This window comes from Barbatula barbatula (assembly GCF_947034865.1).
Source record: "Barbatula barbatula genome assembly, chromosome: 3".
Classification (NCBI taxonomy): domain Eukaryota; kingdom Metazoa; phylum Chordata; class Actinopteri; order Cypriniformes; family Nemacheilidae; genus Barbatula; species Barbatula barbatula.
This window is the reverse complement of record NC_136764.1, coordinates 19,347,233-19,375,026: the sequence shown is the minus strand read 5'-3', so window position 1 is coordinate 19,375,026 and position 27,794 is coordinate 19,347,233. Positions and strand designations below refer to the sequence as shown.

The 27,794-nt window shown below is 40.3% G+C and overlaps 1 protein-coding gene across 2 annotated transcripts in view; it reads right to left on the bottom strand.

Moving 5' to 3' along the window:
- Window positions 1–27,794, bottom strand: part of fndc3ba (fibronectin type III domain containing 3Ba) — a 108,216-nt gene that overhangs the window by 54,559 nt on the left and 25,863 nt on the right. For both annotated transcript variants that reach the window (XM_079453006.1, XM_079453005.1), the window contains exon 3: window positions 24,891–24,966. In XM_079453006.1, the coding sequence (XP_079309132.1) occupies window positions 24,891–24,966 (76 nt within the window). The remainder of the gene's footprint in view (window positions 1–24,890; window positions 24,967–27,794) is intronic.

Sequence of the window (27,794 nt, the reverse complement as noted above, 5' to 3'; positions counted from 1 at the left end):
CTCAGCCCCCCTTCGTGTGGATTCCTGCCTTTGTCAATTTTTCTCTCTTCAAGACCATCTCATTTAAATGCACATACACACACAGAGCAGCTGCATACCTCTCGTACATAAACATGTGAAAGTGATGCTCTCTCAAACATGGCTTTAAGTCATGCCAGAATGTGTACAGCGAGTGGGCTGTATGTTGGCTGTGCTCCTACATGTCTGTCCTTTTAAACTCTGTCAACTCGGGCTGAATGTGCCGTCTCCACCCAACTCAGTAGCCAAGTCTTTAATACTCTAATGAGGTTATGTATTCTCTCTTAAAGCTCTTGCTTTGCTCAGAAATACCGTAAGAATCTCTGCACCAATTTTCACTATTTAATGGTGCTTGCAAGGGCAAGCATGAATATAATAATTGCTCAGATCCCAGTTTTGGTAATGGAACAAATCAAGTTAGTTTCATATGATTACACCCTAACAACCGTGATACCCACATTTAGAGCACCTTAGTAACCATCCAACAACACAGTAGCATGGAAGTTTCACAGAAAACTCTTCACACGTCTGTTTATCTTCTTGAACAACCTCATCCTCAAGCAGGTCTGACCCTACATAACGTGAGGTGTGCCATTCCTCCACTCTATAAATATAGCATGCTAAAAGTATGCACTCCCTTGTACCGGTGTAGAGGTATCCTGCCCCATAAAGCTGAAACCTTGGGAGCATGTAAACCTTTGAGAGCATGAGTGCCCTGAGGAGGACAAGTTCTCTCAGTGAAGCCCAGCCCTAGCTCTTCCCTGCCAGCTCAGATTTCTATTAGCCTTCCCATGGGACCACTCCCCTGTATAGTAGGCCTTTGTGGGAAAGGAAAGCCCCTGAACCGAGTCTGATCCCCTCCGAGAAAACACACACACCCCTCGTGACTTACTCAGGCGTTCTCTTTTACACCACAGTTTACCCCAAAAACACTTTCAGATAAAAAATGATATTGTTGTAAAACACCTGTTCAGGACAAGCGTACCTTCGGAGGACACAGAGAAGAGATCTGCAGCTCAAACAGATACATCAGCTGACGTCTTCTTGGCGTTCTGTCTACTGTTCTGTCAAGGTCGCCTTGCATGTGAAAGTCACCTGGGTTCATGTGAAACCATCAAATGATGCTTGCTTTGAACGTTCCCTACCATACAGTTCTGCTTAAATGCTACCAAGAGGTTACAGACTATAGAAAGTATGTGTTTTTGCACTGCAAGGAATATAACGCAACAGCAATGGAAAAACTCAGTCTCTGTAGTATTGAACACAAGAATGTAGCTACACATAATGAATGTCAAATGGTTTCTATTTTTTTTTAAGAGAAGGTCATGATATGTGGTTTGGTTGTTCACCCAACATAAATCATTGTCTGCAAACAATTGCTTTCAGTTACTTTCAACATTTGTAATAATACCATATATTATTACAGTTTTTTCTATTTCTGTCACTATTATCTGTATTAATAGGCATGTACTGTGGGGTTGCTTTAAAACAATGCCAGATTGTGAAAGGTACTATAGAAATACACTTGAAAGGAATATAATAAGTAATATACTATAATTTATGTAATCTCTTTGGATGACCTAAACAATGCTGGTCCAGAAGAACATCTAACAAAATGTTTACATCTTGCAAAATGGTTTATAATATAAAAATATTATAAAATAATGTAATAAATTAATAATTTTCAGCAAAGGAAACTTTACTTTTTAAATGATTAAATTCTTTGTATTCAAAGTTGAAAGGCACTTTTTAATACTTTATATTGTTTAGATAACTACAAAACCCACTGACAAACATAAAACGTGATCAATAATAATGATTTATGGCAAAACAAATAAATAAATACGGAAATATGGTTTGAGAAAGGACAGCAGCGATATAATATGATATAATAACAATAATAATTTATTAACAGTTTTATAATATGCATACATTTTACACTAATATAACAGTCCACCACTAACTGCGTTCAAACTAGATGCAAATGAAGCGTTAAGCGGGAGTGATTTACCTGTTAAGTCAGTACGAAGACGCGAAAAACATTCTGCGGCGTGAATGATGCGATTCGCGCGAATTACGCAGTTTCGAATTGGAAACATTTTTACTTCGCGCCAAGTTAACCAATCAGACACTTGCTCTAGTATTGACTAGTCATAACTGTTGCTTAGAGGTATGTGTTATAGTATGAGATGGGCCAAATGACCTAAAATCGAAATAATTAAAAATACAAAAGAATAGCACATGATGGACCTGGCCAAAGGTAACATACAGTACATGCAGGTGCCTTTGACAACACTGCTCTGTAAACTAATCTTAAACTTTATGTGTGTGCACTGATGTTTCTGTGTTGTTTAGATGTTCTAAACGATTGCGTGTCTTCATCTGTCCCTGGGAAGAACTGGATGCCTGTGTCAGTGAGTGTGTGTTTGAGCAAAAGTCTGTGTATATTCCTGTCCGTGTGCGGATGAGCAGGGAGGATCGAAAGAAGACAGCCGGCACATGGGTGGTCCCGCACCCTTCCAGCACAACTCCGCCAACACAACGTAAACCAACTGGACCTCCGGGCCACGCTGGCTCTTCATCCATCAGCCTGGTACATGCACCACACTGAGAACTCAGGATCTCCCAGACTGCAGGAGCAGGTGATGTATGAACCTCAGCAGGACTGCAGAAACACACACTTAAATGTCTTGTAAACATTAAAGCAGAAGTGTGGCGACCCAGCTGAGGCAGATGCCTGATTCAAGAGCAACTTGCAGATTTACACCGACCTCAGAGAGGAGCATTAATCTCGGACAGCCTTAGAATCTGTCTTTTAAATGACAGTCTACTGACTACTTAGAGAAAAATGGCTTACACCAGCATGTGTTTTAATGCTCAGCTTTATAAATGCTGCATAGTAATGGTCTGAATGGTGAACCAAGATTTTTAGTCAACTTGTATGGGCTCTCTGGATTGGCAACATTGCGCAAATGATATTTAAACACATAGGAATTACTTGAACTTACTTAAGAACCTTTTATTTATATGTGAGTAGTTACTACGATTTCTAAATTATTCAGTACAGTTCAATTGCTCGTGGACAGAACCACCTCTGTAACAAAAGCTTAATAAAAGCAAAGCAAACAAAGCGGGACCAATTATAACTGATGCCACAAATTACGTTATTGTGACGTTTTGCGAACATTAGGTTGACATATTTGGCGAAACCCATCAACTCCAACACCGAGTACTAGTGACCAAATCGCAACACATGTCAATAAAGTAGGTTTTTCCGGCCTCCTGCACACTCTTCAACCAAGTCCCTCTGTAGGGTAGCGTGTACAGATCCGGTGTCTAATCCATCTCCAGTTACAGATTCATCTCCTTTCCATGCCTACAGTCCCAAGTGGTCATCTTTCTTACAGTAACCACAGATCAGAGTCTCTCCCAATCTCACGCACATCACGGCCGAGATTATGACAAGCTGATCTGTGTCAAGCTCTCAGGTGAAATCCGAGAGCACGTTCTGGAAACCCACCTTTTTTGTTGTCATTCTTTTAGGGTGGAGAAACAGCAATGCCGAAAGAACAGACAAACCTAGTTAGAAGAATAAAACAACAGGATAAAAACTGCACGTGGATTTGTTTTCTGTCCCTTCTCTCGACCTCCTCCAGAAAAACCACACATGTGGCGAGCACATTGAGAAGAAACTGCAAAGCTCCGGTGTGGCGGAGCTATATCACATCACCGATGCTTTGTTTTGGCTGTTGACCTACATACTGGGGTGTATGGGAGAGGAAAACGCTGCGGTTGCCATTAATAAAACGAGCGAAGGGTTGAAGTCTAGTCTAGAGTGACGGATAAATCAGCTGGTGCCAGATTATTTAACCGATTCCCACTTAACTGAAAATGCGCTAGTTCTCAAAATGGAGCTAGTGCTCGTAGCTGACAATGCTAACACATAACCTGCCCACAAAAAAAACATGCTGTATCTTAATGTTTGTTTGCAAGCGTTAACAAGTGTTACAAGTACGGAGCAAAACGTGCTACATTGGTGCTTGTGTTTCAGAGTAGAAAACTTTGGAGGTAAAGATACCATTTTAGATAGTATCAGTCTAGACTATGTTGTAGAAAATCAACAAACCTACTCTGGTGGTTGACACAACAAGGCAGGGGAAAGAGAGCAAGAGAGAGAGGGTGAGAAAGTGGGCTTCAGGGACATTGTAAGTGTGGTGAACAAGATGCAGATGTGCTCTCAAGCCTGCTATTGTTATTAGTTTGTTGTTGCTGCTATTGCTCACCAGTCACTCAGAGAACACCACTATACCCATTCCACATGAGAACGGTAAAGAGAGAGAGAGAGAAAGCAGGAACTGAGTGAGACAGGACACAGGGCTGAAATAGCAGCATGGCAGACAGAGCAAAGCCTGGGCCAGATTTACTGCTGCACACAATAACACATGCACCGAACGCACAACAACTGCCAACCCCATTTCAGTCCCTTGTACTTTTCCTGGCAAAACAGAAACAGGCACTATATAAATGTTCCCTGAAAGAAAGTGTGAGCAAAATAAGAAGAATCAGCAGACAACTGGAGCAGGATTGAGTTTGGTTCAGTGTCACTGTGGCTAGATCTAGAGTCACGTCTCTCTGAGTCTCACCATAGGTGTCAGAACCGCCAACTGTTTACTTTATCGAGGCTCGATTAGGGCTTAAAGGAAAAGTTCGCCCAAAAATGAAAATGTCATGAATTACTCAATCTCTGGTTATTTCAAATCTGTATTCATTTATTTGTTCGGATGAACACAGAGAAAGATATTAAGAACAATGCATTTCACCAAACAGTTCTAGGCCCCCATTGACAACCATAGCAGGAAAAATGACGATGGTAGTCAGAAGTGCCCCAGAACGGTTTGCTGTCCTACATTCTTCAAAATATATTCTTGGGTATAACAGAACAATATATATATATTTATATATGTTTGGTTCCAACCATTGTTCCAAATATCTTTCTCTGTGTTCATCCGAACAAAGAAATGTACAGAGATTCGCAACAACTCGAGGGTGAGTAGATGATGACAGAATTAGTTTTTTGGGTGAACTATCACTTTCAACAAACATGTATTTAAAGATTATAATTTTTCGGTAAAATGTTGAAAACCATTTAAGCAAACAGGACTTCAATAGAGTAGACTAAATATTTGATAACATGGCACATTGCTACAACTGCCAAAATGTGATTGGTCAGTCGCATCTGAGGCGGGGCTTAGTAACGTCCTAAGATTTGTTTTATTAAGTTTTTCTTTACTATAGGCAGACGTAGCAAAAACTTAAAAACACGTTACAAACAGTTCTCCAAACTGTGCGGTATTATTTTTTCTTTCCTCCAGATAAAAGCATCACATTTAGTCTCAGCCATAAATCAGAAGGCTTTAGTTATCCCCAACTAGGTCAGTGCCTATATTCAAAAGACGTATGGTACTGTAGCTCTGTGCTTCTGGAGGAGTGTGGGCACCAAACACAAGACTCCGTCTCAGTTCCAGTCCAGACATACCTAACAGCTCACCCTCACCTTCCTTTCCACTGATCTAACTCCCAGTCATCCTGTTCTGTTTCTGAGCTCAGACCTCTGGGACCTTTCCCCACTGCATCTGTTATGCCTAGATACACTGTTCTGAGTAAACATATTTGCATTAAAGTGTATCCAAGACATGATTAACACTGGTCCATCCAGAAAGACCCATCAGCATTAGTATATGGGATCCCATAGGACAGGGGTATTCAATTATAGTTCTAAGAGGTCCGGCCTTTATATTTTCTTCCAAACAGAGGTCCGGACAATATGTTTTTTAAAACAAATAAACATTTAATCAATTTAGCACGGTTGGATATACTGTATAAATATATTTTATCAGGCCATTTATTTTATATTTTGATATCCACAGTATGTATGTATTTCAGGCTCTGTGGCTTTAGGGGAATGACCTCCTAATAAAAATCTGATAATTCATATTTGTAAATCAAAAGAGCTACTGACAACATACGAATGTAATGTAACAATTAAAATGCTCTCATCATAAATAATAAACAAAGTTACTTACTAAATTAGCCTTTCCATGACATTCATACCAGAACTGCTTCTATCTTAAAATCATTTCCCAATTGGAACGTTGTTTATTACAAAATGTGACCCTGCTTGTGAACAATTATGTTAAATATAAAACACATAACAACCCTTCAAATCTTCAATATTGACTGAATAATGACATTTTAAAGATTGAAATCTTAGCTGTCTGTTTAAAACTGTGTCACTACCCTTGCTGGATTCACCACGGAAAGCTTGTAATAATGGTTTGTAATTTTCACTGTCGGGTTGACTTTTCCGTATATCCTTATGTGGTGTCTTTCGTCTGTGCGTCATTTCGTCACATTTCGTGAACAGAACGAAGAGGATCTGGCTGGCGGCAGAAATAACAAAATGACTCCCGGCCAAAATAGCAGTTTTGTGCAATTTGGGTCTGTTTATGTTCGTATTTGTTTTGTGTTATATAATCTGCATGTTATCTGTTATGTTTATTACACGCTACTGATGTACAGTGATGATTCTCACTGATTCACTGTCACAGGCCACACGTGACACGACTCAAAACATCAGACTCATCCGCGTAGTTGAGCAGTGCCGAATCTCACGTAAAGAAATTCCCTCCGTACATCACTTGCAGTAGCAATTACAAACTGCCGCTTTAATGCTTGTAATAATGAATTAGATAATAAGACTTTAGCCTGGGTTTATATGCTGATCAATAATGCTAAATGCAGATTAAAGCTTTATGGTTCATAAAATATCACATATCTGGTCGAAGGTTTGGAGTCATATATCAAACAGTAAGCAGAGCGACAGATACAAATACTTTAATATTCATGCATTTGGTTCACTGTTGTGGGTCCATCTGCGTGTCTGCATTACTGTTGTTAAAATAAGCATGTGTCTGCTGCTCTTCGTGTTTGTCGCTATAAACTCTAATATCTTTATTTAGCTTCAAAGGATCAATGACATAAATGTTCCTTACAGCGCGTGTAATGTGATTCTCCGTTGTGTAGACGTGTCGCTCAATTCAAAGGACTAGTTCCCTTCAAAATGGGTCCCTAGTGAAGAGTCAACTCCTTTAAACAAGCAAAATAGTCAAATGTTTTAAATGGTTTATTAGCCTATGTCTGAATGGAACGAAGCAAAGGTCCGGATCCGACCCGCGGTCCGCCAATTGAGGATGACTGCCATAGGATTTAATAATCAAATGATATCTCCTCTCAAATAATGAAATCTTTTCTCCTGGATAGCGTGGAGATTAAATGGAAAGCAAATGGGGATTTTTGCTGAGGTCTCTAGCTTCTCAGATTTTTCTTGGAAAAGTAACAGACTTATCATCAAATTCTTATCTGTGCTATGCTAATCCACCACATTCATTTAAAATCTCTGTACTCTATTATCATATTAAATCAACAAGTTTTTCTTGAAAAATTTCAGAATATGAGAAAGTTGATATTTTGATAAATGTACTGCAAGTAAGAAGGCCTTTTAAGATGAACTGTGCTTTTTACAAATCTTAATTGCGTCTCTCTTACAGATAAGCACAAAACGTATTAAATATATCCTGAATGTCAATAACAAAATATTGTGAAAAAACAATTCAATATTCAGTTCAATTACAATATATTTTTCTTCTCAGGTTAAGTCATTCGGTCTAAACTTCAAGTTTTATGGCCGGTGGCGAACCAACTTTAGAGGTGTATACCGGCACCTACTCTGAAGAAGTGTGAATGGAAATCTACACTTTTACATGCCGTGCCATCCTAAAAGAATGACCATGTGACTTTGTATCGTATGCCCTGTGACCTGCAAATGCGTCAAAACTGTGTCCATTGCAGTTTTTACTAAATCTTCCTTAATTAAATTTGCCTGAAAAAAGCCGGTTTAAACATTATCGGTTTGGCCAGACATGGGCAAGAAAAACTGCTTTACTGGTTCTGTCTGATAATGCTAGTGGCACATATATTACACACTTCATCTTAAAAGCACAAGGAGCACCTCTAAGTAACTGAATGTTGCCCTGCACAAACAACATCTTCATAATGAAAAGACAGAACATCTCTGTATGTAAACATGGCATCTTTCTTCAACCTTGTAATGATCAGCAGTCTTGGTCCATAATTACACCTCATAGCATCCACAGCAGACCACATGTACGTACAAACCTTAGTTTTCAGGAGAGTAAATGTGTACGTGTATGTCAGGAGTTGTCCCTACTAAACCCTTTCCTTTTTTTGTAACCACTGTCGCCTGGCAACGGTTCCTGGTCTTTATCTTGTTCCGTCGAAGTCTGATAAGCTACTGTGAGTCTGAGGTGGATGGAGGTGTTTCATAACTGAGAGAGAAAGCTTTCATAGTACTCAGTCAGACGGGAGATATGTCCACAAAAACAGTCTGTAAATGTCATCTAGAGCATTCTGGAGTAAAAGAGGATAAAAATACCCAGAATGTAAAAGCAGACCCTTAAATGTCTCATGGACAGCAACTAAATGCCTTATTTTGCTTAAAGGGATAATTCACCCCAAAAAAAGAAGATATTTTATAAATGTCTCAGTGTTTTTGTGTCCATAAAATGAACGGTAGGTAGTCAATGTTTTGTGTTTACAAACCTTCTTCATATCTTCAAGTCATACAGGTTTGGAATGACATGAGGCTGAGCAAATGAGAAATCTTTTTTTTTGGTGAACTATCCCTTCTACATTTATTTCATAGCTCTGTTTTCTTAGTGTAATAATGATCTCATGTGTTGGTTTTGATTTCACATACAGAAGAAACATCCGAGACAACGTCGACACGCCAACAAAACTAAATACACTGATAGCTCTAGCAAGTCCTTAAAACTAAGAAAATCTGCTTCGATGATAAGCAATGAAGCTTTCCTCAGGGGAGAAAGAAACAGAGGAGTGGAGAACAAAGTCAAAGACCTCTTTATTTTCTCACTTGATGGGGGTGATGTGCAGATAAGCGAATTGACTATATGTAAATGCGCTTCTGTGTTGTTACAGGGAGGAAATGAGGACCTCCACCACATCAACCTCAGTAAACAACACATAAACTTCCGAAAGGAAAGGCGTGGACCCCTTTAACAGACACTCTCCAAGAACACAGTCACAATCGCAAGCAGGTACTCAGAGTCCATAGAACAACAGAAACAGCCATTTTTATTTGGATATGGGAATGTCCTAATGTTGGATCCAGTGGACTTAGAGGTAAAGGTGGCGGAGCTGTAAAAGTTAGCAGCAGACCCTCCCTTGGCCTATTTTTACTAGCCTGACCTATTTCTGAATCTGGAGGAGCTCCAGAACCAGGGCTAACGTCATGTCTTCTGGGCTGCGAGGCCTGCCTTTGTTCACTGATCATCATGCAGAAGGGTGGACAGATGAATACAAACAAACACCGAGCGCACAGATGACAGATACCATGTGTGTATTCAGTGCTTTCCCTGAGAAGGAACCAAACACATTTTGGTTCTTGAATAATACTGCTAAGAGTCTGCTCTCTTAGTGCTTGGTTATATGTAACTGATGTATTAACTTAAATGTGTTTGTGTTTATAATCACAAAATGAATACGCACAGTGCACAGACATATATTATTATAAACACAAACTTTAATTCTGGATGCGATAAATCGTTGAACAGTCATAAAAGTTATTGATTTTATCTGAAAGTTTTATTCAAAATCAACTATTAGACAAAGCAAGTATGAAGGTGCAATCCTGACCAAACCCCAAAAGACAACAGTTACTGAGGAGAGAGCAGATCAAACATACTGTACAAATAACATTGTACAAATTCATAGGAATTAGCCCCAATTCCACAAAACATCAAATAGATATGCCATGAGATCATGATTAAATCTCTAACTCTTCAATCCAGACTTTGGTATTTTGGAAAATCTGACCACAGTCACAGACAGTGAAACAATGTCAGAAGGTTAGAAAGCAAGTTTCTTTTCGCAGAAGAAATATGTAAAACAGTATTATTGCTAAGCAAAAGGAATAACGGAGTTAAAGATAAAAATTGAGACATTTCAACATGTGTCTGTCTTTCCTGTACATTTAGGTAGTTACAGTAGTAGACAAATTTATCCAGAAATGAAGCGATACATCATCAGGAGCCAAAAATACAAGACGTAACCAGGTTTCACAAAGCTAGACAAAACTAGCTGTTTTTATTCCTTATTGTAAGAAAATACAAGTTAGCATGTTAGAATGAGAACCTTTAAAGCCGAGACATATTGACAGGCTGCGTTCTTTAACTTTGACTTACACTGTAATCATACCCTACAGCAGTCTTCAAAATGATGGATTTCTTTTGCTGCCCATATTTAAGAAATACTTAGGACACCGATTACAACATTTCTCTGATCCGTGTCAACAGATGAACACACCTTTAGAAATAGAGAGAAAGAGAATGTTTAGCTCTAACATGATTGGTTTTTAATGATGGCAAGGCATTTTGTTATGGTCTAATAAGCCTGATTCTGGTGACTCATTGTTCCCAGCAGCTACACACATTCTCTCTCTCTCTCTCTCCCTAATAGAGAGGTGTCACAGCTGGGAGTGTGTAAACAGGCCCATGGAAATGAAAAATAAGTCTGTGCACAGACGACTTCCTGTTTTAAAGTGAAAGTGAGGCCTCTCCACAGTCCGGGGATTATTACTGAGGCCAGAACCACACGCACACTTCTCATTGGATGCTTACACACTTGGATTAGCTCACCTATAATAATGTAGCAAACTTCTTAAAAGTGATAGTTCACACAAAAATAAAAAGTCTGTCATCATTTGGTCAGGCTCATGTCATTTCAATCTTGTATGACTTTCTTCCGCAGAACACAAAAGAAGATATTTTGAAGAATGTTGTTAACTGGCACCCATTCGCTTGCGTTGGTTTGGGGTCCATTTAGTAGAAGTGAAGAGAGGGGTTGTAAATGATGACAGAATTGCTACTTCTGGGTGAACTATCACTTTAAATACTGAATAGAAAAGTATGAAGATGTGGTAATAATCACTTTTAAAATAGTGACATATACCTTTCATTTCTAATATTATTGTTGTATTGTTAACATTTCTGTAGAGAAACAGAGAGGTTGAAAGATGTTTGTCTATTTATAGCAATTCTTTTATCTTATTTCCTTTACGCACAACACCTGTACTTTAAAAGCACCTGAATGCTTTTGTACCTCTGAATCAACAAAGCTTCATTGCCATGACTGTTCATAAGGACACTCAAAGAAAGTGAAAGAGAGAGCGATCGAGCTAGAGCGAGAAGGGATGAACTCTTTGACTCGTGGGATTAAGGAAAAGAGAGACGGTGCATGTAAACACAGCCCCAGATGATGAGCGACTTTCACCTCATTGTGATGCACAAGACCCTGCTTTAACCTTTATCTCCTAGCTGACTTCCTGTAAACTCCTGTTCGCAGTGGCAAATATTTAACATACCAGCAAACAAAATGAGGACAGTGTGAGCAGATAACAGTTAAGTCATGAGTTCATGGTGGCACAACGTATCACAAGAAACTACGCAGGAGACAAGACAACAAAGAGGTTCAGACAAAATCTTTCAAGCACACAGCAAATTCCTGAGAGTACGCACAAAAGTCAGCACAGAACTGAACGGGATGTGCAAAAACTGACCCGTTCGGATCTACTTTGACCTGGGGAAGCATAGAAAGTCTCTGTGAGACTTTCAGGAGACCCACAAAAGCAGACATGGTGGTTTTCCGCATTGTAGATATCTAAGGGCCCTACTGAAACCACATTCAGGGCATATTGTTAAATGCCAGGTGTGAAAAGAGATTTACTTCCAAATATTCACTCCAAACTATTTACAGTACATTCAAGTTCCATGGGATACAAGCCATACATGAACATGTCATGGTGACCAGCTATACAGTAATAAGTCCCCTCATCATCACAACAGATGACTGTATGTGTAAAGAAAACACAGATGGCATGCTACAGCTACCAAACTTTGTTGAGTTCAGAGAGACACTAATGAACATTAGAGAAGGGTCAGTTTAGGAAGCGTAATGTTTTTATAACCTCATCACTCATTGAGTGTTGAGAGGGTGAAGGGTTTTGCATACATGAAGCTTTGATGTGCTTCAAAGAGAAGCGACTCATGAGAACATGACTTCACCCTCATCGGCACATCTGTAAACATTACCTGCTCCACAGGTGCAAGTGTGGCGTGTGGCTCAGATGGTATACAGATGACTAGAGCATGCAGTCAGGAAACAAGAAAGTCCTACCAGCACTAGTTAGTGTGCCATTTTAAAGACAGCCTGATGGTGTCACCGTGGAGACGGGTGTAGGAATGTTTCGAAGTCTCGACACGATACGGCACATTTGATTCAACAGTTTCACGAAGCCCCGACAAAGTGTATTAAAAGCGCTTTTACCTTAAAACCGGGCGTGTGCATTTCTTTATACCGCAACAGGGCCGTACTCCTGCCTGGCATGCATTAAAAAGCGATTTTATTTGTTTTCCCAGATACGTGTAGATGCTGTCATGTGTAGGTGAAACCTTTCCAAAACGCAAAGAAAAGGATTTCATTTTTTCATCGTGTAAATGTACTCACATTCTTACAATGGTAGCAACAAAAAATAAGGCTTGTTTAAGGCACAGCACAAACGTATATGAAAGTATCAGAAGCCATGTCATTTTTGGGATACTTTTAGATGAAATAAACGTCAACATGTAATAACCTGTAAAGAATGTTTTTTGTCGAGCTGCAAGCATGATCACAAATATGCATTGCCATGCTGCCTGCACCTCTCACTTCAAGTGACTGTAATGGTGAATAATGACTTTAGTGAAAGTTAAAAACCCGTTGTTAAAGATCAATAAATGCAACCTAAACTGCCTATTTACAACAAAATGATCAAAAAAAGAACTGTCAAAGGAATCTTTAACAAAACCAAAAGCGTTGAACAGAAAGTGTAAATACCTATGGATTTCCAATATTACTGTGTGTGTGTTTTGCCACAAATGCACTGCACAAAGAACAGACACACTGCTGGTCTGCGTTGGGATGGCGAGGAGTGCACTGTGGGAAGGACGTCCAGCGCTGTGTGTTTCAACAGCTGTGTTTACTGCAGTCTCGCTCCTCGCACGCTCATATCTCCAGTCACACACCTGGAGCCAGTGATGACGTGGAAAAATCTCACATACACACACACACACTCATGAACACAAGCTCCATCTCTTTCTCTAAATTCTGTCTTGGCATGATTACTCTTTCAGTAAAAGCAGTGACACATTAAAACAGAGACCCAAAAAAATGTAAAACAATATGCCATACACAATTTACACAAAAAAAACTTTTAATTGAGTGAATCAATGAGGGGGTGGCCTGGACATTGACTGAGATCATGTGGCAGGAATGCCGGGGTTGAGACTACACAGTGTCCTGCTCTGCCCTTCAGATAAGCTTTCTGAAAATAGTCCACTCACACACTTCTCTTACCCTGGATACTGTTCCTCCCCCTATATCCTGTCAACAAAACACAACTACGGTGTCCAGGAAGGTCCTTGTCGATTTTGGCCATGAGAAAAAAAATAAAGCACATAGCGGAAAAGCGAATGTCTTCCCATAGCGCCAGCTAACTGTTGGTATTTGACACTGAAAGATAGCCAGGATGGCTGCAAACCAGTGAATGTGTGCTTTGAATTCAATTTATGATGAATTCAGTATGTAGATTTGCCAAGGCTTTATAATGTCGGTCTATGCGCACAAGTAGTTTTACCTGCTAATACACTGCCAAAAAACTTTCACATTTTGTGAGAATTTGGTAAGAATAAGTGAGGATAAGGTACCCAAATCGACAATCCACTTCACAGAAATCTCACTACAGCATATGACTCAATCCAAATTGATCGGCCATTGTAAAAGTAACGCAGTTTTGAAGAGATACTTTCATCTAAACTGAGTGATTGTGGTACTCAAAAACTAAACTCCCATCAGCGCTAATGCTTAGATGTCTGAGCTGGAATACAGTATTTATGCAGTGGAGTAAATGAGCAGCACCATGTGGGCCCCTCGCTTCCTTCATCTCCCCATCATCATCCTCCAACCACGTGTAAACCAGTTCAGCCACAGGGATACAAGTCTGGTGCAAGGAGAGCTGTGGAAATTCACTTCTTATCTTTTAAATCTCAGATCTACACAGACAGAGTCAGAAAACTAGCTATGTTTCCCCCTACAGAACCTTCACCTCACTCATCTTACATAGCAGCCAAGCCCGGCCCAGTTCGACTAACCCAGACCTTGGTGTATGAATCCGGTCAGGAGTTCCCCCAGTCATTCCTGAGAACCCAAAAAACAGACTAATCCAAGATTCAACAAATAATCAAAAGGACTGGAAGTAAGTGTACAGTATGTGTACAGGTTAAGCTATATTTGTAAGTCCCAAATCTGTATCCTAACAAATCAAGTAAAACTTGATAGTTAGTTCCTTTAAAGACAGAAGGTAGAGGTAGTTAAAAGAAAATAAAGGTAGAAGATAGGAAACATTAGACTGAGACATACTTGTCAATGTATGCAAGGAGTAGGAAAAATAAACAAATGTTGAGAGACGAACTCTATAATAAAATGGTCTGGATGGGGTTCAAACTCAGCAGACATCTTTCCTCTACAACATGAAGCATAAATAAACTTTCATCTTTCCTCTTGACACAGTCTGTACATCTTTCATCTTGACACATCGGTTTATAGACTAAACATTTTGCATTGCGTCTGTGGTGTTATTTAAATGTTGGACTAAGTACAGGTACATGACTTGTGCTAAGCCTGGAAAAACATTACCAATGATAGAAAAAGGAAGATAAGGAACGTCAATACGGCCACATGGCAACATTATCAACGACAACTACAGTAATAAAACAGGTCATTGACACGCATGCAATTTTCAGACAGATTAGGATACTAGCAAACACCAGTTTGAGCTACACACCAGCTAAGACCCGAGTCCAGGGAAAGTTAACCTGAGGCTGTTGTCATTATGCTTAAAGTCTATCTGAACTTTCTCTGAAAGCACAAGGGAAAGAATGCATGAATGACTCTCAGGCTGAAGAATGAGGATAAGCCCGTTCTTCCCATAGCTGAAATCCACAGTCCCTCACGGTGCTATCAGGCCCAGGCCTCGCATTCCTTCACCCTAATCTGCTATCTCCAGCCAGAATAACTAGATAAAAGAAACAAACCCAAAGCAGTCAGCGTGCGTCGCTAAGGTGAGCTGGAACATTGGCACGGAGGACATTCGTGACCTTATGACCAACTGGCCAGCACTGGTTTGGCTGGAAGATGTTTTTATAGGAGAGTCTAGTGTTGGGAAGTGGATCAAAGGACGCAATAAAGTGGTTCTGTCCCAAACCATAGTGATCTTACATAAACAGCATGTGAAGACTTGGGCGAATTGTGGGGTGCCATTGAATATTTCCTATGCTGGCACTCCCACCACTGTTCCAAAAAATGTATTTGAAAATCAATGAATTTATATGTTTATTTTGATACTGAAAGGTATAAGAGTCTTCCAAGGATGTGTCCTCTCCTAGGTCAATCAGTTTATGAGCACTATTTGTGTGGTCACACAGAGTAAGCTTTTGCTAAATTGTGGCCTATGTATAGAATTGAGGTTCGGTTTTAGTTACAGGTAGGATGCTGGGTTAAGTGTAGCTGCCTAAAACAGAAATGAAGTCACCTCGGATTCGGAACTGAGCCTATTTTAAGGAGCAAAAGGCACAATGGATACCTAACACCTTCTTTTGTTGCTAATCTGTATTCTTGTACACTATTCTTAGGGAACATTTGACAACCATGTAGACAAAAAAGCAGAAAAGTTTTATCTTTGAGTTCTTGCGTGTACTGTAGTTTGTACGTGCAGGATGCACATGCACATTTGAGGGTCAAGTCAGTAATAAAAAAATTACACACTGGACCTTTAACACTTTTTATTTTTTGTTGAAAATGTAGACATACCCTTATTTCTGTCACCATCAACTTGCCCCAATTTGTTTGGGAAACAAGTATCTTAAAGGGAGAGACACGTATGCATGCACACACACAGTGTGGTTATGAGGATGTTACTGACTCTAGCAACCAAGTTAATGGGCTCCATTAACATGAGAGGAACTGTTAAGTCGGAGCATGTGGCTCCCTAGGACCGATTATATGGGATCTCTCAGGGAGCAGATGCATATGAACATGCTGTGTGCTCCGCCTCAGGCATCCTCTTCTTTTTTATGTGCTGTTGGTCTCATTAAAACCAATAGTATTTTGACACTAGCAAAACATATGTGCGTGTATTACAGAAAATCTAGTCTTCAATACACAACAGGGAGGTTGAGAGGATGTCCAGACGCAGATAATAATTAACAGACACATGTGGAAGCATGTAAACAGCTTGCTTGTTCTGCACTATACTGACCAGCCAACAACCTCACATACAGCTACTTCATAGTTTCAATATAGCATGACTAGCATCCCTGTTGAAAAAAAACCCAGCATGTTCTGGTGAGCTATGTTTTGAAGCATGGTAGCTGGTTTAAGGTGGGCATGTGTTGGTCCCGTGCTGGTTTAAGATGGTTATGAGCTGGTCCTGAACTAGGAGCAGCACATGACCAGCTTAAACCAAGTCAAACCAGCTACCTTGCATCAAAACATAGCTAACCAGGCATATGCTGTCTTTTATTACCCTCCAAAACATGCTGCAACTACTTCGTTTGGCAGAAAAAAAAGTGAGCTTTCCCTTTAAACTGTCCGCACAAAACTGTGAGAATCAGCAGAATGTTTTCAGGAGTCATGTCCATCATTGGCTCCAACACAGACCACAGTCTCCTCAGCTGGAGCGCAGCAGGCAAATATGGCACATCACCTTACCAACCACATTCTTCCAGGGACAAAGAAGATATAAAATAACAAGACTAATCAGAATTAAAGGATTTTCTGTGAGAGCAAAGTACAGACTGCCAGTTTCTGCAGCAGGATGCAGGAGAGATGGAATAAGGGAAGAAAACATGAGAGAGAGATTTTAGCAGCTTTGACACAGCAGAGCCACGTCAGCAGGCAACAAAACTTCTGCCAGGTCACACTCGAGCTGTCTGGATCAGCCTGCCTACGAAAAAGAGAGAGAGAGCGGGTGTAGAGTAAGCAGAAGAATATTACTGTAGGACTAGACTCCCAGCGAGAGACGCAAAAGGAGAGATTAAAAACAGAAGACTTGTGTTTGAATGTCTGCTGAGGAGAAGCAGAGGGGATGATAGAGGTGGAGCATGTCGCTTGGTAGACTTAGAGTAGCTGACAGACACGAGAAGTTCAGTTTAGCATGAGGGTTAAGAAACGGCCTGCCCAGTTCCATCTAAAAAACGTTTTGTTTCGGAGGAACATTATCACTCTTCCTTGGAAGAGCTACATCTGAACTTCTCGAACGTTGAGACAGAGTTCAGATGGAGACGGAGGTCATAAAACGTTCAAAAACGGACTTAGACTTCCCTGGAAACCTGGACAACGCTACAATGTAAGGGCAAGTACACACTGGAGTGCAGGGTACGTCAGAGAACGTTACAAATCAATTGATTTCTATGGGTGCACCGCAAGGGCAGCGGAAAAACACAAAGGTTTGCCAAAGTGGTGCTTTGTCATATGACTTCAAGGCACTTGAAATGTATCTAATGTTGCAATGCACTTACAATTGAGAAAAGATGTACAGCTGTGCGTCAGAAATCTAATTTGTTCGAACAAGTCTGATTTTAAAGAACGTACATTTTGGACGGTCTGTGTCAGACAAGACACCCACATTGAGATTAATAATAATGCTAAAGGGTGCAAATTTAATTTCTCTACGTTTACATTTATGTTTATGCATTTGGCAGACGCTTTTAACCAAAGCGGCTTACATTGCATTATACTAAACATTTTGTTTCGAAGTATGTGCAATCCCCTGGGATCGAACACACGACCTTGGCATTGCTAGTGCCATGCTCCAACCACTGAGCTACAATCCCGGCTGAGCCAACTACACAAACACCAATCTAAAACGCATAGCCACTAAAAATACTGCGTCTTCACATTAATGGAGTCTTACTGGGCCTTACATTCTCTCCGGATGAAATCAAGTTTCCATTTAGGGTTTGGTCTTGGATTTCAGTCCTCTGGTAATAACTGGTTACGGCATTAGCATGAGCTGCGAAGGACATTTTTGTTAAAGTGCAAATGTTACAGTTTGCTGAAACTGCAAAGTTCTAAAGGAGACATGGTATGCAGACCTGGTCTGTCTCTCTCTCTCTCTCTCTCTCTCAGTCCTAAGAAGGTGTGGCTGAGGAATGGGCAGCATAGCTTTTATCTTCTGCCAGGCCTGTGAGGCACATCTGGAATAAACCTGGCAAAACGTCTCGGGCAGTGCCTCTCTGGCCATGGTCACCGGGCCCTGTCCAAATGAACCCTTTCACCCTATGCTGCTCTACTGGCTTGTGCTTGGGCCAGTAGACAGGAAGAATTCTCTCACTCCGTCTGCCCTTGATCTTTCTCAGCCATCGGCGATTCTCGGTCACCTATTGTTGAGGTCTGCTTTTGTAAGCATGTCCGTGTTTTAGCTGGGTCTTTAGAAGAACTATTCGCCCAAAATGAAAAATCTGTCATTATTTACTCAACCTCATGTCATTCAAAACCTGTGTGCTGCTAGAATGAAAGAAATGACATTGATGGGATGTCAGTAACAATGGCACTGGTTTTTGAGTGCCTACCAGACATCATCTGAGAAGAATCTTTGACTTCTTTATATTCATTGTACTTTATAACTCTGTTGGAATGAATTCAGAAAAATACTTTATAGAGGGATAGTAGTATAAATGCCTATTTCAAACACAGTGTGTTTTCTCTAGGTCCCTGGGTTCTGGTGGAGCTCTGGTGGCCCCTCAAACATCTCTCTTTCTACTCACTACATGTCTTGCTCAAAAACATAGACATTCGTCTTTGTGGTTTGTAAAACAAAAGAAGCTCGAGACACAGTTCTTCTGTTTCATAGCTACATCTTAGATATTTTGTAGGCCATTTCATATTTCGGAATTGTCTAATCTATTTACATTCTCTCATTAAAGCATGCAGGGTTGAATTATTAGCAAAATAAAGAAAAAGATATGTTATCACCTTCAGCAAAAAAGCAAAAATGTGACATCTTAAGGGCCGTTCACATTATAACGATAACTATAAAGATAACTGTAACTATAACTATATTTGCGTTAACACTGGCGGACGATAACAATAACGTTATGTTTATTTTAAGCCTGCGTGCTCCAGTGTTCTCAGTCACTAAAATGAATGTAGATGACCTGCTGATGCTTTCGCAGTCATTCCCGAATGTCTTTTCTCCAAAATAGGCTATGAAAGCAAAGGCTGGATGCTCTCTCTGACAGCTGAAGGTGAGCTCATGTCCGGCATATATTTTGCCAGCTTGCTGACTCATAAGCGTTACATAGATATAATATCCCGCCGTAAACACACCGCTTTCCGACCACAACAGTCTTTCTTTCTGACATAAAAGCTGCGTTGCGATCACCAAGTGTCAAACATTACCTGACAGAAACTGTCTCTTCAAGCAAAGCATTTTCAAGACATAATGGTGTTACCAATAAATGAGAAAATAATCTAATATCGCCACTGACAGCCCTGTGGTTAGCATGCTGACATATAACGCCAGTACACTCATGGCACCCCAAGTCCGATTCCTGCCTCGAAGTCCTTTCACACATACTACAATGAACGGCTAGTTGGGACAACAATTAAGTTTTTCCTAGGTTAGTGACATCTTGAATCCAAAGTTACATTGACCCTGCCACCTAGAACAAGGATGGGCGGGACATCTCAACACACTCTTAGCGGTAGACAAATCACAAAAAACTGGCTCAGCTTGACCAATCAGAGCATTTCGAAAAGAGGGACTTCATAGAACCAGGAACTCAACAGCCGGTTTTCTGACAATCGAAATGTTGGTGTAAAACAGTGGTGAATTATTTAATATATAAAGCATTTATTTAAAAACGAACGATGAACACACTTGTTAGCACACCATAAACAATAAAAAAAACTTTGATCATAGAACCCCTTTAAAGATCAATATGAATCCTCTTATGTTATCAATAGAACTTAACTTGCATTGAACCTGTAATATTCCATTAATTATGGAGAGGCTCAGAGATTACCTATTTTTGTAGGCTAACCGGGAAGTAAGTGCCGTGCTGGTTCTATGCATTTTCCCCATAGACTTTTGGAAGATCACAAAAAATAAGCTCGTGCTTACCAAAGGTTTATGATGTCTATCAGGATGATCTTTACAATTTACACAACATCTGTTACTTTTTAAGCCGAAATACATTAGCCAGAAGTGAAAAGCTAACATGATGCTAAAAACGAATGACACTTAAGGATATCAACGTCACCACCACCAAGCCTCCAGCAACTCTTTCAAACTTGAAAAAAAACGTGTTCCCTGGTTAGTAATTACTCCGTCAATGAATCCGCATTTATGTTTTAAGATATTTGTGACCATGTTGCATTATTTGCGAGCATTATCTGCGCGATGACGTATCCGCCAAAAACAGGTAGTTGCTTTTAGCAATTGGTTAGCAACTGCTGTTTTTAAGACACAATAAGGCTTTAAAAAAAATCACAAGCGCGTTATAACTGGTGTGTTTTATGTCATATAATAAACGAGAACATATGTAGAGGTTTTGTTTACCACAGACCTTATTTCGAGCGATTTATAAAAAAACCCATAGACTTTAGAGCGATGGAACCGGAAGTCCTAAAATGCAAACTCGCTTCCGGGTTTTGCATTCAAAAATACCTAATATCTGAGCCTCTCCATTTCACACAATCTTGCACTCATTCTGAGATAAAAACCTCTTCAACACATACCACTGCACAGCACCTGAGTGTATTGTCCCGCTGACCTATTATCTAACGGGAGACCTGTCTCTCAGGCGACCGCGCTTACAAACATAAATAGAGGACCAGCTGCTCCATGCACGTAGATAAATAAACCCTAAAGGAGGGATTGTAGCACACTTTCACCTCTGTAATAATTCTGCTGAAGACAGAGAAGCTGCCTTCAGGGCTACAGTTTGGATTCTGTCTGTCATCCTTCTATTCATCACAGCTCTGTGCTAAACACATATAAGCACATGTTCTGTGTACCGTCACATGGAATCCCATTAATCAGTTCCGGCAGTAATACTGTGCTGCGAGTCTTTATACATGCCATGTCTCAGACACAATGAGACTGAGCCATCACTACATGCAATACAGTAAAACTGTAAAAATGTGAAACAAAAAGAATTCACAGAAAAACAAAACAGTCTTTATACACTGGCATACTGTTGTTACTTCACATTTAGTGTAAATTGTTTATAAGTTGAAGTCACACGATTTGTGTTCATGATCTATCAATGCAAGCACTCGGGTACCTGTGCACATCTCGGCACAGTGAGAGCATCAACTGTGGCATGAACGGTCTGCCTCTATGTCTCACTACATTGTGAACGAACGGTAAACTGAGAAAGTCACTCACTTCATGCCACAATAGCCATTCATGAGGCCATTCTAAAGATAGCTAATGACCTTCAGCCCATGTAGATACAGTCCAATGGCAAAAACAAGAACACTTTTGTCTTCCTGAAGTCAAAGACCAATCGAAGAATGCTAAATGTCATCCTTGCCCATTTTTGTTGTCTTGTTTAAAATTAATGTTATATAGTCTGTGACTCTCGTGGGCCCCTGAAAAATTCATTTGACACATATCATTTTATAATACGTTCAGGCATACGCTAAATCTTTTCAAAGCACGTTATGCAAAACATCTGATCCGGCATTTGCTGACTGGTGGGCATCATTGCTAAATTACACCACAGAAGCCATTTTCCAGAAACAATAAAAACACATTTAATTACACAAATATACTCAAAGTACAGCAGATGCAGAAATTAGGGCTTTTGATGTGATTTTATCAATGTGAAGTAAAAGGAGGCTTATTCAAATGTGAAATCTCCATTTATTTAGGCCTATATATAAATCTGCAATTGCAGTAAGTTTAATTTAAATAGGTGCACACTGTTTTCAAATGTACAACAAAAACTATATAAACCTGTTACCTTCTTAAAGGCATAGTTCACCCAAAAAGGAAAATTCTGTTATCATTTCTGTTATCTTGCCATTTCAAACCTGTTTGACTTTCTTTCTTCTGCAGAACACAAAAGAAGATATTGAGAAGAATGTTGGTAACCGAACAGCACCCCATCCCTTGCCCTCATTTACTTCTTATAGACCCAAAACCAATGGAAGTCCAATGGGTACTGCCGCTGTATGCTTACCAACATTCTTTAAAATATCTTCTTTTGTGTTATGCAGAAGAGAGAAAGTTAGACACATTTGAAATGACAAGCAAACGTCCATACAGGTCTTTCTCTGATTTGGCATGAAAGCACCAAACCAATGAATTGTCAATAGATAACAGCAGCACGTCCTGTTCATTGAGCATCTGGTTTCCAATCTGTTAGGAAGTAAAATAGGTTTTAAATACCAAGTCATGTTGGCTAAAGAGAAAAGTGTCCTTAAACTCCCAGACATAAAAAGAATACTAACAGCCTTATCAGCAGTTACCAGAGATAAGGAAAACAAAAGAAAATGGTTAAAGTCTGTCCAGAAGCATTCGAGATGAAAGCGGCTGCCTGATCACGCCAGGGCCTTGAGTATATAAAAGTTTATAGATGTGCACTGAAATGTCCATCTGCATGTGTTTGACTGTATCAAGTTTAGTTTAAACATACTACAAAATGTCAAAAATAAATCACAGGCTCTAGTCAACCTGTCAGTTGTTACACCACTGTGCTTTATAAACAGCGTAAAATACGTAACCCTTCATCTCCACTGGGATAGTCAAAATACAACCCTGCTCCTCCTCAACAGGGAAAGTCAGGGCTGCAGATAATGCCTATGAGGTCTCCTTTCCACATTCCACTGACCTTACAACGAAAAATGCAGAGCGACCTGAAAAATGCACAACAGAGGGTGTGAGGAAGCCCAAAGCCAGGACAGCATGAACTTAAACAGCAGGACCGCCCTCCTTTTGCAAAAGTGTGGGAAAGCAGCGGAGTGGCCTTGCCGCCCAAACCGGACTGTGGTGGAGGATTGTTAAGCAGTCCCCTAAAAAAAGGTCACCCTGTTTAAACAAGACAAAGATTACAGTTCAACCTCTTTCACTCCAATTAGCAGAGATAGGAACAGACTGAAACTGCAGTAAACACAGAGCTTACACTATAGTAATGACCTGTCACTCATTCAGAGAGCAGCACAATAACACATGACTGAAAACACGCTAGCACTAGCAATACTCACAATATAGCAACCGGCAGGCAAGGGGTTAAGATTTTGCGTACAGCTAAGACTTGGATAGAGATGATAAAATACGGCGCAATTTGCGTAAGAGTGTCAAATATAGAGGTGAGTGGGTTCTCGTGGGACGTCTTAAGGTAAGTGCTGTTTTTTCAGAAAAAGAAGATAAGATATGGGAGGACAAAAACTGACCAATGAGAATCCTTAATTATAAAATTCTTACCCATTATCCTCCTCATGCCACTCTTTTCCGACTGTGTTTTCGGCCCGAGCCTTATTCAAACCGTTTTCTCTGCATTCTGTGTCGCCAGCGGTCCACGAGCTAAACAGCGGTTACTTTATATAAAATCCTAAATCTAGGCTTCTGCTCTGAGGTTTGTGTAATGACAAAGAAGCTTCTATGTAAAAAGCAGCTACTTCGGAGTCTGTTGCTTCAGTCGACACTTCTAATTAAACCCAGCGACCTTTTTTGTAGACACGTGCATATCTGAAATGGCCCTTTCCTTCATGCGCCGCACCTTTTCTGTCTGTCGCTTTTTCAACACCGCCATGACATAAGCGAAGCTTTTCGCTGAGTGTCGGATGTGGCCGTGTGCTTTTGTCCGAGACAATGGCGCAACCTCAAAGGCTTGACCTAAGTACTTCCTTGTGGAATTTAACCTTTCACAGATAGTTCAAGGGAGAGGTTAATGCTGGGTATGACCAGTTGTTTTGATGCTTTGCTTGTAAGGGGAACTGGTTTGACAATAACTTGCAGCTGGGAATATAAGGGATGACAGAGGATACATTGACCCAATGGAGAATAAAAAATGAAAATTCTCTCATCAATCATTCTCCTTATGCCGTGCAAAACCTGTATATGACCTTGTTTCTTCTGAGGAACACAAAAGAAGATATTTTGATACATGTATTTTAGGTCCGTAATATTGAAGTCAATAAGGGCCAATGTTGTTTGGTTACCAATGTTTTTCTAAATATCTTATTTTGTGTTCTGCAGAAGAAAGTCACACAGGTTTGAAATTATATGAAGGTGTCTCTCTAACAATTTCCCTCAATGTTTTCAGTTATTTCAAGAAAGCAATATTAAAGAACCCCAGAAGCATTCCAGTCACGGCTCTGCGCCCGTCCTTTCATCGCTTTACACCGGCTCCAAATCTAATAACACACCAGTCACTGGTAACACACCAGTCATGGTCACGATTAGTTATAAAAACACCATACAAACAGGAACAGCGGAAACAACAGCGTTTCACACCGTCTCAGAATGCACATCGCACATTCGATGCGCGTCTCATCAAACAAATCCGGAAACACAGAGCTCGGTAGCACCAGACGGCAGGAAGGAGGGGGTCGGGACCTGTTGCATTCACACAGCGAGGAGGTGTAACGTGACAGAAAGCGTGCCATACCTTGAATGCATTGCAGGGAGCCGTCCTCTGCTCTGATGGTGAAGGTTTCTCCAGGGTTGACTTGCACGAGGATCACCTATGAAACATGTGGAAGCAGACATGAGATATCTATGTAAGAGCACAGCAGGACCGGTGAGGCCAAAGTATAGTCAGCAAACACAATCGGAGACAAACGAAAACAAGTTTCTGAAGTTACATTCCCCATTAAATGCATTAATCCATAACTTCAAAAATGAGCCATGGAACATTTGAAACAAAAGCATTGCATTACAGTGACCACAACAATAAAGAACGATGATGTAAGCAGACGTTGAAATTTTCCCTCAAAACAGCACAGCATCTCCACCCGAGCCCTTGGTCACTGTAAAATCTTCCGCTCCAGGCTGCTTACCATCATGTTTTCTGCACACAGGTTGTTGAGAATACAAACGTGCCCATAGATGTGAAAAAGTTGGCCCGCCATGGCGCGCGAGCCCTGTGAAAGAGAGCAGCGTGCACGTGTCTGAAGCTGGGTTTCTTTAAAGCTCTGCTCCTGATGATTGTGTCGGGCGGACCTCCCATCTCCTCGCTTCAGCCCTGGTGATCTGGACACCTACTTCCAGCTTCCACACACACATGCAGACACACAATGTCTGCTGCTGCTGCTGCTGTTGCTATGGAAACGCTGGCGTGTCAAACTGAAAAAAGGGAGAAGGATTGTGTTCTCTCTATTTCTCGCCCTCCCTTTCCCTAAACCATCCTCCCAGAACACACCTCATGCAGATGAATGACTTCCCCAACAGATCTGCAGAATGCAAATGTACACAAACATTGCACCTTTGCACATCAGATAAAATTGTGTGGGCAATACATATGACAGTCGTGCATGTAATAATTAAATCGAGGAGGTTGGGCACTTGCGGCTCAACACATATTGAATCCTCCATACCAAATAAAGTCATCTAAATAAACTTGTATTGGCAACCTGTTAAAAAGTCAAAAAGTGATGGTTCACCCAAAACTGAACATGCTGTCATCATGTAATCTTATAATTTCAAACACTTTCTTTCTTTTCCAAAACACAAAAGAAGATATTTTGAAGAAAGCTGGTAAGCGAACACCACTGGCACCCAACCACTTCTATTGTATGAACAAAACCAATGCAAGTTAACAACATTCTTCAAAATATCTTCTATTGTGTTCTGTGAAAGAAAGTCATAAAGGGTTGAAATGATAAGCCGGGTAGTAAATGATGACAGAAATTTTATTCTTGGCTGAACTATCATTTTAACCAACATATCAAGGGTGCAGGAACAAATTTATGTTAAAGGTACTGCAATGTGTTACCTCACAATACTGCATTCAAATTTTTACACCAACAATTAATACTTTTGGTCATTTCTAAAAATACTTTTACAATAAGCCACAGTTTATTTATTCTTAAGAAAACATTTAAGGAATAGTTCACCCAAAAAGAAAATGTAAAAACACCCAAAACCTAAATCTGTATTTGACCCTTTCCTTTGTAAAAAAAAAAGATTGAGAAGATATTTTGAGAAACGTCTCAGTGGTTTTGTGTCCATACAATGGAAGTCAGTGTAATTTGGTTACAAATATATAAAAATATTTATACAATATTTCATTATGCAAAATAAATAAAATTTGGAACGGTGGTGAGTAAATGTCACTTTGTGGGTTAACGTTCTTAATAAGATTACATAGCAGATTAATTTCCCTAAAAATGTAAAATATCACAGCTTTTAAAACTATATTCAGATTTGAGCACCAGGCCTACACTAACCAGCATAAATGAACCTAAACAGTATTTTCAGCAGGACAAGAAGGTTGTGCTGTCTTTCTTCTCTGTGATGCTGAGAAAAGTGGATGTGAATTTGGCAGTATTCAAAGCACTTAACCTTCATTATCTGCTGCAGTCGCCCTTTGCCCTATCTCTCAAGGGTCTGATTCTCTTTCCGTTACATGGCCTGGCCCTGTATCTGCAGCACCTGGAGCAGAGATCAAAACAGACTGATCCGCTCTGATAGTGCAGATCTACAGAGACGTGTGAGGGAGAGGTGAAGCGTGCCTAAGTGCTCCGAACGTTTCTTGAATGTCTAATGTACGAAAACCTGAATGTTCCTCATTGTTTTAACTATACCTCCGAAAAACAAAATGGCATAACAAGAAGTACAGAGTTCTAGGTTAAGGTAGTCTTAGTTGGTCTTTCAGCCCAAAACTTCTCTTAGACAACCAAGATACCAGAAAACACAATTAATTCATGGCAATTCGTGACAGTCATAATGACCAATACAATGAAATGTTCAAGAGGCTGAACGCTAGGCTTGTTTGAAACATCTTTTGTATTTGTTTTCCGTGAGGATTTCTGAAAAACAGCAACACTGGCAGGTGGATTTAAGGGAACATTTGACCTGGAACAACTAGGGTTCTCAAGTTTTCATTTTCTGATTATAAAACCGCAAATGAACTTGTCATTGCTCTCTCAGCACATCACAATATTTGAACTCAAAGTGCATCCACTAAGTTCCACTTCAAAGTTGAAGTGTGCAATTTCTGTGTCACGAGCAAACGTAACCGCTAATACAAGGGCTGTGTGGACAGTGCTCCAGACATATGGTACAACCATGCCCTGGAAGACCCGAGTTCGAGTCCCAGCTTGGTGTTCCTCGAGCAGATTGGTGGTATTGGTAACCTAGTAAGCAACAGTAAATAAAAAAAAGATCTGACAACAAGAAAGACAAAATCTAGGGTAACAGCTTGTGACGAACAGAGCGGGACGAGAGCCGTGAGGGAACAGCACGAGCATCAGCCGCGCATCCACCGGTCTCGCATCTCTCACTGAGGAGCTCCGGAAGCATAAAGGAGGAGCGACAACAGTGAAGGGCGAGAGAGGACAAGGCCTGGACT